The sequence below is a fragment of the Bombina bombina genome, chromosome 7 (genome assembly GCF_027579735.1).
Source record: "Bombina bombina isolate aBomBom1 chromosome 7, aBomBom1.pri, whole genome shotgun sequence".
NCBI lineage: Eukaryota > Metazoa > Chordata > Amphibia > Anura > Bombinatoridae > Bombina > Bombina bombina.
The window spans coordinates 285,680,195-285,693,091 of record NC_069505.1 but is presented as its reverse complement, the minus strand read 5'-3'; the positions used below and the strand labels follow the sequence as shown (position 1 = coordinate 285,693,091).

Below are 12,897 nucleotides of genomic sequence, written 5' to 3'. Positions count from 1 at the left end.
CAGTGTGCATTTCCTGTGTGTTGTCGGTGTGCATTTCCTGTGTGTGTGATATTTGATTCAGTGTGCATTTCCTGTGTGTGGTGGTGGTGGTGGTGTTTTGATTCAGTGTGCATTTCCTGTGTGTTGTCGGTATGCATTTCCTGTGTGTGTGATATTTGATTCAGTGTGCATTTCCTGTGTGTGGTGGTGGTGGTGGTGTTTTGATTCAGTGTGCATTTCCTGTGTGTTGTCGGTGTGCATTTCCTGTGTGTGTGATATTTGATTCAGTGTGCATTTCCTGTGTGTGGTGGTGGTGGTGGTGTTTTGATTCAGTGTGCATTTCCTGTGTGTTGTCAGTATGCATTGCCTGTATCTGTACTTCTCTGACATAGTTGCTAGACACATGACCCATGTACCCACAGGTTGTGTTAAAGACATTACCATTATGTGCCAGCAGGATGTGTGATTTGCGCGTTGCATAGGTGCCTTAGACTGGTGTGTGTGTGTGTATATAGATTTGTGCTGCTGTGTACCTCCCCTAGCTCTGACACAGGTTTCCACACATCGCAGGCTTCTCTGATCTGGCAGGAAATGGAGGCAGAAGATGATGACATGAACTCTCCCCGGAGCTACAGGCCATCTTCCTCCCACGACCCCAGTGACCTGCAGCTCTCGGAGTACTCTGATGAAGCTCGCATCCGATATTTCGTCCTTGGCACCATGGCTGCTATTGTTGCATTCTTTCTTAACTTTTTCTACCCTCTCATGTACCCATCCCAAGGCAGATAGTCTGTGCAGGGCAGCCTGGGCAATACTTGCACACCCTTTCCACTGTATGAACCATGAACATTACAGTACAACTGCAATAACAGGATTTTATATTTCAATTGTTAAGTTATATTTATGTGTAATTAACTAAATTGTTTTGCACAGTATTTAATATTGTGCACACTTATGTTATTTACTGCTGTGCAGGTTCATAGTTAGCATTTCGCATCCATTCCTAAAGCAAGAGCATTATCCTTAGCAGCGAAAACGCTGATCTGATCACATGATACAGTATGTGGCCTCTGCTTTCCAAATACTGGCTTTAATAATTTGTTTTTTGAAATATATTCTGCAATGCAAGTCCATGAATGAACCGATGCACTGGTTAAACGTATATTGCATTGCAGTGTAAGCTTTTCACTTTGTGGGTCTGGGTCCCTGTAAAATCAGGGAAATGTCTCCAAAGAAAACAAGCAAAAGCCTGAAAATGCAAGATTTATTTTTGGCACCTTATGTGAAAGTTTTAAACTAAGAAAAATAACTTTGACCACTAGTTATACTAATCTTAGAAATGTGTTTTCTATGTCTGTGTTCCCCAAATTTTTTTTTTTGTTTTGTTAAAACACATTTGTTAAACCTATGGTTATATTTTAAAGTTTTATTAAGATAATGCAGGAGGCAATATTACGCTACGGTTATGCTTTGCTTGTTACTGGCTAGAGAAGCATTTGGTATTCCTAATGTCTTTAGTATCAGTATTTTACGTTATTTACACAAGTGATTGCAATATAGAACAAAGCTGTTGGTGTTTTTAATGCCTCCCCAGAGGCTCCTCCCGCTTACAGCAGTGGCTCCTCCTGCTTACAGCAGAGGCTCCTCCCGCTTACAGCAGTGACTCCTCCTGCTTACAGCATATGACCAGGGCAGAGGTGGCAGTTTCTGTCTGTGGTTTATTAATTATAATTTTAATGTAAGGTTTTTAATTTTTTACGAACAGTTTTCAAGAAGCCATAGCATAACCCCAACTTAAAGTTGTTGAAGCAATGAATCTGAATCTGTGTCCCATTGATGAGTTAGGTATAGCAAGCAGTTTATATAGAAGAAATCAGATTTACTTCTCATATCAAATTTCCCTCTGTCTCTTGATATCTTTGTTCTTCCGATGAGAGCATACTGAGGTAGTCTTATGCATGTGTCTTGAGCACTATATGGTAGTAGTATTTGTAACAATTTTATACATATAGTTTTGAAAACTTGGGCACGCTCCTGAGCCTACCATAGTATGCCCTCATTGGAAGGTGCTAAGTTTTAACAAATGAGACCAAGGGAAAATATACAAACATGATTTAAACCGTGGAGCTGGTTAAAACTTAACCTTTATTCACACACTTGGTGCGCCATTAAAATATGTTCAGAAACTACATTGCCACACTCAATCAAGCAAATGAACCACTGATGCGTTTCGGCTAAAAGCCGTAGTCATACCAAGGGAAAATAGTTATAATGGATTTTTTTTAATTGTCTGCTCTCGTGAAAATTTATCACTTTAAGATGATTTAAATTGTTTGACTTAGGACCACAAACGGCGTATATTGAAGCCAAGTGTACTGTTCATTTTACTTGTTTTTGTGCTTTATAGTAATCCTTCCCTTCACTACCATGACATACAAGGCACAAAATGAAGTCGTTTTTCCCTCATAATTCCAAAGGCTCCTGTGTTCTCACCTCTCCCGTCTTTTCTTCTGTCCTTTTGGACAATTCAGTTTCAGAAATGTTCCTGTAAATAAATGGCCATTATGGGGATTAATGCCAGGTTTAACCTTTGACACTTGGCTGAGGCACCATGATTAGAATGTTCTACACAGCAGGAATGAGATCAGGTAAGTCTTCTATGAGACGTGAGCCTACTATTTCTGGCTGTGTTTTAATCCATTATTGATTAGACATCATTTCTTATTTATTGATTTTTCACAAGGTTCTGTATGTGCCGCAGAGGTTGGGAGAGCAATCTGTTAGGAAGACTGTAAGGGCAGTTTTTTAATTACCGCTGAGGTCTTGCATGAGTACATTGGATAGAACAAGGGTTTGGTTTTATTTTGTTGATGGCTCAGTGTTGAGAATTTGTATATTTCAGAGGCAAGTCCAGATGAGTATAAGGCTGTGAGTGAACAGAGCAAGACCATTTATAATCTGGTCTACCTCGGCAGTGGTTCATCGCCATTTAAATTGCACAGTTGGTGCATCTGTTGTCATATTTGCTAATGAAATAGCTATAGACTTTATTATAGTTTTATTTCCCTTTAAAATAGTCCTGGCTATTTGGGTTTGGGTACGTTTATGCAGATCTTTAATTATTTTATTTTCATGTAGATGATCAGTAATTAGATGATCAGTAAATGCGTTTTTCTGGGTGGTTTCTACTCCCGATAGGGCTAACTCATCGTTTTCATATTCTCAGGAAATTCATTGATTACTATAAGCTGTTATTATCTTCTGTTAATTGTTTATATCCAAGGAAGTACGCTATTTATATCCAAGGAAGTGCGCTATTTATATCCAAGGAAGTGCGCTAACAGCTTGAGTCCTTTTGGGAAATATCTCTAGGTATAAAAGAACATGATGGAGACTCAGGCCCAGAGAATGATTGCTCTATGGTAAAACTTTTAATGACTTAGTCTCAGTGCAGTAAGTATCCCATGAACACATGGTTGAGTATTTCGGATAAGGATTTAAAGGGACAGTCAACTCAAAAAATATTTATTGTTTAAATAGATAGATAATCCCTTTATTACCCATTCCCCAATTTTGCATAACTAACACTGTTATTTCTCTTGTTAAGTGTGTTCAGTCCACGGGTCATCCATTACTTATGGGATATATTCTCCTTCCCAACAGGAAGTTGCAAGAGGATCACCCAAGCAGAGCTGCTATATAGCTCCTCCCCTCACATGTCATATCCAGTCATTCTCTTGCAACCCTCAACAAAGAAGGAGGTCGCGAGAGGAGCTGGAGTTTTTACTTATCTATTCTTCAATCAAAAGTTTGTTATTTTAAATGGCACCGGAGTGTGCTGTTTTTCTATCTCAGGCAGTATTTGGAAGAAGAAACTGCCTGCGTTTTTTATCTATGATCTTAGCAGGCGTAACTAATATCCACTGGCTGTTCTCGACATTCTGAGGAGTGGGGTAACTTCAGACTGGGAATAGCATGCGGGGTCCTCCGCAAATGAGGTATGTGCGGTACTTTATTTTCTGGGAATGGAATTGACTAAGAAAATACTGCTGTTACCGTATGATGTAAGTACAGCCTTAAATGCAGTAGTAGCAACTGGTATCAGGCTGATAAATGTATGCGCAGTCGAGTTATATTCTAGGGACTAGAATTTGACTGAGAAAATACTGTTAACACTGAAATAATACTTAAGCCTTCTCTGCAGTGGTAGCGACTGGTAGCAGGCTTAGTGATAGCTTTGCATGACATTGAAAAATGTTGTTTTTTAATAAAACGTTTACTAGCATGTTATTCGTTTTTTGTGAGGTACTTTGGTGATAAATCGCTTTGGGCATGATTTTTTCCACATGGATAACATATTTTTCTGCATGGAAACCGTTATATCAGGGCTCCCACTGTTGTGATTGGAGTGGGAGGGCCCTTGTTTTAGCGCCTTGTTGCGCAGTTAAAATTATTGCACAGTCTTTCTGCTTCTTCCTCCTTGATCCAGGACGTCTCTAGAGAGCTCAGGGGTCTGCAAATTTCATTTGTGAGGGAGGTAATCAGTCACAGCAGATCTGTGACAGTGTGCTGACTGTGATTAAAAGCGTTAAATCTTAATTGATATCTGTTTTATCCGTTTTGGGTATCGAGGGGTTAATCATCCTTTTGCTAATGGGTGCAATCCTCTGCTAATAGTACACTTCTTGTTAAGAATTGTTTAATTATATCTGTATTTTTGAAGCGCTGCAGAGTTTTTTATATTGCTTGTAAAACTTATTGAAAGTGATTTCCAAGCTTGTTAGTTTTCATTGCTAAGTCTGTTTAAACATGTCTGATTCAGAGGAAACTGTTTGTTCATCATGTTCAAAAGCCAATGTGGAGCCCAATAGAACGATGTGTACCAATTGTATTGATATTGCTTTGAATAAAAGTCAATCTGTACCGATAAAGAAGCTATCACCAGACAACGAGGGGGAAGTTATGCCGCCTAACTCTCCTCACGTGTCAGTACCTGCGTCTCCCGCTCGGGAGATGCGTAGGATTGAGACACCTAGTACATCTAGGCCCTTACAAATCACTTTACATGATATGGCTAATGTTATGAAAGAAGTATTATATAATATGCCCGAATTAAGGGGCAAACGCGATAGCTCTGGGTTAAGGACAGAGCGCGCTGATGACACGAGAGCCATGTCTGATACTGCGTCACAACTTGCAGAACATGAGGACGGTGAGCTTCATTCTGTCGGTGACGGTTATGATTCGGGGAGACCGGATTCAGAAATTTCAAATTTTAAATTTAAGCTTGAGAACCTCCGTGTGTTACTAGGGGAGGTATTAGCGGCTCTGAATGATTGCAACACGGTGGCAATTCCAGAGAAATTGTGTAGGTTGGATAGATACTATGCGGTACCGGTGTGTACTGACGTTTTTCCTATACCAAAAAGACTTACAGAAATTATCAGTAAGGAGTGGGATAGACCCGGTGTGCCTTTTTCTCCTCCCCCGATATTTAGAAAAATGTTCCCTATAGACGCCACCACACGAGACTTATGGCAGACGGTCCCTAAGGTGGAGGGAGCAGTTTCTACGTTAGCCAAGCGTACCACTATCCCGGTGGAGGATAGCTGTGCTTTCTCAGATCCAATGGATAAAAAATTAGAGGGTTATCTTAAGAAAATGTTTGTTCAACAGGGTTTTATATTGCAGCCTCTTGCATGCATTGCGCCTGTCACGGCTGCAGCGGCATTCTGGTTTGAGTCTCTGGAAGAGGCGATTCGCACAGAGCCGTTGGATGAGGCCTTGAGCAAAGTTAGAACCCTTAAGCAAGCTAATGCGTTTGTTTCAGATGCCGTAGTACATCTAACCAAACTTACGGCAAAAAAATCCGGATTCGCCATACAGGCGCGCAGAGCGCTCTGGCTTAAATCCTGGTCAGCGGATGTAACTTCCAAGTCTAAACTACTTAACATTCCTTTCAAAGGGCAGACCTTATTCGGGCCCGGCTTGAAGGAAATTATTGCTGACATTACGGGAGGTAAGGGCCACGCCCTTCCTCAGGACAGGGCCAAACCAAAGGCCAAACAGTCTAATTTTCGTGCCTTTCGTAACTTCAAGGCAGGAGCAGCATCGGCTTCCTCCGCTCCAAAACAGGAAGGAACTACTGCTCGTTACAGACAAGGTTGGAAAGGCAACCAGTCATGGAACAAGGGCAAGCAGGCCAGAAAGCCTACTCCCGCCCCTAAGACAGCATGAAGTCAGGGCCCCCTATCCAGAGACGGATTTAGTGGGGGGCAGACTTTCTCTCTTTGCCCAGGCTTGGGCAAGAGATGTGCAGGATCCCTGGACGTTAAAGATTATATCTCAGGGATACCTTCTGGATTTCAAATCCTCTCCTCCACAAGGGAGGTTCCATCTTTCGAGGTTATCGACAAACCTAGTAAAAAGAGAGGCATTTCTACAATGTGTACAAGACCTCTTAATCATGGGGGTGATCCACTCAGTTCCGCGATCGGAACAGGGACAAGGATTTTACTCAAATCTATTTGTGGTTCCCAAAAAAGAGGGAACCTTCAGACCAATCTTGGACTTAAAGATCTTAAACAAATTCCTAAGGGTACCATCGTTCAAGATGGAAACCATTCGAACCATCCTACCCATGATCCAAGAGGGTCAATATATGACCACGGTGGACTTAAAGGATGCTTACCTTCATATACCGATTCACAAAGATCATTATCGGTACCTGAGGTTTGCCTTTCTAGACAGGCATTACCAGTTTGTGGCTCTTCCCTTCGGGTTAGCCACGGTCCCAAGAATTTTTACGAAGGTTCGGGGCTCACTTCTGGCGGTACTAAGACCACGAGGCATAGCGGTGGCTCCGTACCTAGACGACATTCTGATACAAGCGTCAAGTTTTCAGAATGCAAAGTCTCATACAGAGATAGTTCTAGCATTTCTGAGGTCGGGTGGAAAGTGAACGTGGAAAAGAGTTCTCTGTTACCACTCAAACGGGTTCCTTTTCTAGGGACTCTTATAGATTCTGTAGAGATGAAGATTTACCTGACGGAGTCCAGGTTATCAAAGATTCTCAATGCTTGCCGTGTCCTTCATTCCATTCCAAGCCCATCGGTAGCTCAGTGCATGGAGGTAATCGGCTTAATGGTAGCGGCAATGGACATAGTGCCATTTGCGCGCCTGCATCTCAGACCGCTGCAAGTATGCATGCTCAGTCAATGGATCGGGGATTACTCAGATCTGTCCCCTTTGCTAAATCTGGACCAGGAGACCAGAGATTCGCTTCTCTGGTGGTTGTCACCGGTTCATCTGTCCAAAGGAATGACCTTTCGCAGGCCAGATTGGACGATTGTAACAACGGATGCCAGCCTTCTAGGCTGAGGAGCAGTCTGGAATTCCCTGAAGGCTCAGGGATCGTGGACTCAGGAGGAGAAACTCCTCCCAATAAACATTCTAGAATTAAGAGCAATATTCAATACTCTTCTGGCTTGGCCTCAGTTAGCAAAGCTGAGGTTCATCAGATTTCAATCGGACAATATCACGACTGTGGCTTACATCAATCATCAAGGGGGAACCAGGAGTTCCCTAGCGATGTTGGAAGTCTCGAAGATAATTCGCTGGGCAGAGTCTCACTCTTGCCACCTGTCAGCGATTCACATCCCAGGCGTAGAGAACTGGGAGGCGGATTTCCTAAGTCGCCAGACTTTTCATCCGGGAGAGTGGGAACTTCACCCGGAGGTATTTGCTCAACTGATTCGTCGTTGGGGCAAACCGGATCTGGATCTCATGGCATCTCGCCAGAACGCGAAGCTTCCTTGTTACGGATCCAGGTCCAGGGACCCGGGAGCGGTGCTGGTAGATGCATTAGCAGCCCCTTGAGTTTTCAACATAGCTTATGTGTTTCCACCATTTCCGTTGCTACCTCGGCTGATTGCCAGGATCAAACAGGAGAGGGCATCGGTAATTCTGATAGCGCCTGCGTGGCCACGCAGGACCTGGTATGCAGACCTAGTGGACATATCGTCCTGTCCTCCATGGTCTCTTCCTCTGAGGCAGGACCTTCTAATTCAGGGTCCTTTCAACCATCCAAACCTAATTTCTCTGAGGCTGACTGCCTGGAAATTGAACGCTTGATTCTATCAAAGCGTGGGTTTTCGGATTCGGTTATTGATACATTAATACAGGCTCGGAAACCTGTGACCAGAAAAATTTACCATAAGATATGGCGTAAATATTTATATTGGTGCGAATCCAAGAGTTACTCATGGAGTAAGGTTAGGATTCCTAGGATATTAGCTTTTCTACAAGAGGGTTTAGAAAATGGTTTATCCGCTAGTTCGCTAAAGGGACAGATTTCAGCTCTGTCTATTCTTTTACACAAACGTCTGGCAGAGCATCCAGACGTCCAGGCCTTTTGTCAGGCTTTGGCTAGAATTAAGCCTGTGTTTAAAGCTGTTGCTCCTCCGTGGAGCTTAAACTTGGTTCTTAAAGTTCTTCAGGGTGTTCCGTTTGAACCCCTTCATTCCATTGATATTAAACTTTTATCTTGGAAAGTTTTGTTTTTGATGGCTATTTCCTCGGCTCGAAGAGTATCTGAGTTATCTGCCTTACATTGTGATTCTCCTTATCTGATCTTTCATTCAGATAAGGTAGTTCTGCGTACTAAATCTGGGTTTTTACCTAAGGTTGTTTCTAACAGGAATATCAATCAAGAGATTGTTGTTCCATCATTATGTCCTAATCCTTCTTCAAAGAAGGAACGTCTTTTGCATAATCTAGACGTGGTCCGTGCTCTGAAGTTCTACTTACAGGCAACTAAAGATTTTAGACAAACTTCTTCTCTGTTTGTCGTTTACTCTGGACAGAGGAGAGGTCAAAAGGCTTCGGCTACCCCTCTCTCTTTTTGGCTTCGTAGCATAATACGTTTAGCCTATGAGACTGCTGGACAGCAGCCTCCTGAAAGAATTACAGCTCATTCCACTAGAGCTGTGGCTTCCACCTGGGCCTTTAAGAATGAGGCCTCTGTTGAACAGATTTGCAAGGCTGCAACTTGGTCTTCACTTCATACTTTTTCCAAATTTTCCAAATTTGACACTTTCGCTTCTTCGGAGGCTGGTTTTGGGAGAAAGGTTCTACAGGCAGTGGTTCCTTCTGTTTAATGTTCCTGCCTTGTCCCTCCCATCATCCGTGTACTTAGCTTTGGTATTGGTATCCCATAAGTAATGGATGACCCGTGGACTGAACACACTTAACAAGAGAAAACATAATTTATGCTTACCTGATAAATTTATTTCTCTTGTAGTGTGTTCAGTCCACGGCCCGCCCTGTCTTTTTTTGAGGCAGGTTCTAAATTTTAAAATTATAACTCCAGTCACCACTGCACCTTATAGTTTCTCCTTTCTCGTCTTGTTTCGGTCGAATGACTGGATATGACATGTGAGGGGAGGAGCTATATAGCAGCTCTGCTTGGGTGATCCTCTTGCAACTTCCTGTTGGGAAGGAGAATATATCCCATAAGTAATGGATGACCCGTGGACTGAACACACTACAAGAGAAATAAATTTATCAGGTAAGCATAAATTATGTTATTAATACACTTTTTACCTCTGTGATTAACTTATATCTAAGCATCTTCTGACAGCCCCCTGATCACATGACTTTTTATTTATTATCTATTGACTTGCATTTAAGCCAATTAGTGCTGTGTTGTGCACAACCCACGGGCGTGAGCACAATGTTATCTATATGGCAAACATGAATTAGTAGTCTCCTGTTGTGATAACATGCTTTTTTATTAGTTTATCAGGGGTCTGTCTTTATGGACTTAGAAACAGACAGAAATTTAGAGGTTTAAATGTTATAAAGTATATTAATATAACCATTTTGGTTGTGCAAAGCTGGGGAACGGGTAGTAAAGACGTTATCTAGCTTTATAAACAATAACAATTTTTGTGTTGCCTGTCCCTTTTTAAGTTTTGTTTTTGGAACTGATGTTGTATATTCAGTACTTGGAAGTACCATACTGAATTATATGGCATACTAGTGCCAATGGCGCTCTATTTACAAAATAATTCAACCAACACATTAATGCAGATTAAGAGTAGAACCACAGTTTTAGCTTAACCTACCGGAAATTGCTAAAGAGCTATGGAGAAAATCTATGCAGCTATTTCAGGATTAGCTTATAAAATAATGACAGGAGGGAACTTTTTGTTTTCTGTTTATGCTGCAGTGAAACACATAGTAACATTTGGCTTTGTATTTAGAGCAGTATAGATTTCTGCTGCTGAGAAAGTTGTCAGTCAATACGTTAATCTTGACCAGAGTGTACAAGCTACAACAGCTATTGATTTTTTTCTGTTATGGGCATGGTTAGGATAAAGGTTAAGATGACGGACTTATCAGTGATAGTTAAACTGTTATGTCTGAAACTTTGGATAAGTTATAGGGACTCTAGACTAAACATTTGTCATTGAGAAACACCATTGGACATTTAGACTCTATCTTACAGAAGAAGCATGTGTCCACAAGATAGAAACTGTGCTGTTGGATGTTTGCCTGCAATAGAAGAGCCTTATGACTTTAATAAATACATGCCGAAAGGGTCAGTCACTAAAGGAAACCATTTGGCAGCTAATGGAGGTGAGCTCAGATCAGCAAGGCCTGGTAACAGCAACACAACTAGAGGGGTCTAGAATGTATAATCCCCTGGAAGCTTTATTTCTACTAATAGTATTAGTTTCCTGGAACTAGTTTGAGCTGTAGCTTTTGTTATTTGCCAGTCTGCATGTAGACTCTTCAGTTAATCAAATAAACAGTTTATCTATAAGAAATAAAGGCTATATAGACTACTTCAGCAGATCTAGCAAGGTAAGAGAACGTGTATGTGGCACTAAGTATTATAGTCCTTCATATCCACATATAATGAGCCAACGCTAGACTTGTCATCTGATAAGCTAGACTTGTCATCTGATAAGCTAGACTTGTCATCTGATAAGCTAGACTTGTCATCTGATAAGCTAGACTTGTCATCTGATAAGCTAGACTTGTCATCTGATAAGCTGGACTTGTCATCTGATAAACTGGACTTGTCATCTGATAAGCTGGACTTGTCATCTGATAAGCTGGGCTTGTCATCTGATAAGCTGGGCTTGTCATCTGATAAGCTGGGCTTGTCATCTGATAAGCTGGGCTTGTCATCTGATAAGCTGGGCTTGTCATCTGATAAGCTGGGCTTGTCATCTGATAAGCTGGGCTTGTCATCTGATAAGCTGGGCTTGTCATCTGATAAGCTGGGCTTGTCATCTGATAAGCTGGGCTTGTCATCTGATAAACTAGACTTGTCATCTGATAAGCTAGACTTGTCATCTGATAAGCTAGACTTGTCATCTGATAAGCTAGACTTGTCATCTGATAAGCTGGGCTTGTCATCTGATAAACTGGGCTTGTCATCTGATAAACTGGGCTTGTCATCTGATAAACTGGGCTTGTCATCTGATAAACTGGGCTTGTCATCTGATAAACTGGGCTTGTCATCTGATAAGCTAGACTTGTCATCTGATAAGCTAGACTTGTCATCTGATAAGCTAGACTTGTCATCTGATAAGCTGGGCTTGTCATCTGATAAGCTGGGCTTGTCATCTGATAAGCTGGGCTTGTCATCTGATAAGCTGGGCTTGTCATCTGATAAGCTGGGCTTGTCATCTGATAAGCTGGGCTTGTCATCTGATAAGCTGGGCTTGTCATCTGATAAGCTGGGCTTGTCATCTGATAAGCTGGGCTTGGTCGTTTTATCCAGCTATCATAAGATTGTTATCTAATTTGCTTTTTCAGGGGGTCTGTAAGAGGTAAGCAGGACCCAGCAGCTGTAGTTGCTGACAAAACCTAGTTTCATAAGCTGAAGTTCCCTAAAAGACTTGGCCCTTTCTGACCTTTCCAGTAATAGATCTGTATGACACATCTAGATAGAGTTCACATGCTCTTCAGATGAGAGAGATTTAAAGTGAATGTAAATTTTGATGCTAAAGTGCCCGGTTTTAATCTTTTTTTTTTTTTTTTTTATTAAAAACAGGGGCACTTTAATTCATCAAAATTTACATTTCACTCCTGTTGTGAAAAAGTTACCTTTTAATCTTCACAGCAGCTCCAGCTTCCTCCACCCGTTGCAAAGCCTCTTCCTGGGTCTAAAATGAGGAATCCGGCTTCCTCCAATCACGGCATTGAGCCAGACACCGATTCCCCTGGGGAGGAGGGCCGTGATTGGAGGATGACCCATCCATCATTTCTGACATCAGAAATGGCTTTGCGACGACCAGAGGAAGCTGGAGCTGCTGTCAAGCTGAAAAGGTAAATATTTTTTCACAACAGGAGTGAAATGTAAATTTTGATGAATTAAAGTGCCCCTGTTTTTAATCGAATTTTTAAAAAACAGGCACTTTAGCATCAAAATTGACATTCACTTTAAGATGAGCCATTGGTTAGTGAAACATTGTAAAAATCTGCAAAGAATGATCATCTGCAGCAAATTCTAAAATGTTGTGTTTTTGCTATCTATAATGGAATAAAAAATATAGTAAGACACGTGCTAGTAATGTAGGTGCTCAGTAACCTTTGTGGCTTGTATAATTTAAGAACCAATGTGCAAATGTCACCCAAATGAGTAGACAGAAATTATAGGCACATATAAATCACAATTTCTTTCATGTAATTGGCAAGAGTCCATAAGCTAGTGACGTATGGGATATACAATCCTACCAGGAGGGGCAAAGTTTCCCAAACCTCAAAATGCCTATAAATACACCCCTCACCACACCCACAATTCAGTTTTACAAACTTTGCCTCCTATGGAGGTGGTGAAGTAAGTTTTGTGCTAAGATTTCTACGTTGAAATGCGCTTCTCAGCATTTTGAAGCCTAATTC

General features: G+C 41.5%; 1 protein-coding gene across 6 annotated transcripts in view; it reads left to right on the top strand.

Moving 5' to 3' along the window:
- The window catches only part of USP19 (ubiquitin specific peptidase 19), a 287,727-nt gene that overhangs the window by 218,367 nt on the left and 56,463 nt on the right, over window positions 1–12,897 (top strand). Inside the window, exon 27 of one of the 6 annotated variants that reach the window (XM_053720816.1) lies at window positions 2,511–2,578. The exons of the other annotated variants lie outside the window; for them this stretch is intronic. Coding sequence (XP_053576791.1) covers window positions 2,511–2,534 — 24 coding nt within the window. The 3' untranslated portion in view covers window positions 2,535–2,578. Of the gene's footprint in view, window positions 1–2,510; window positions 2,579–12,897 lie in introns of those variants that run through there. 6 annotated transcript variants of the gene reach the window in all.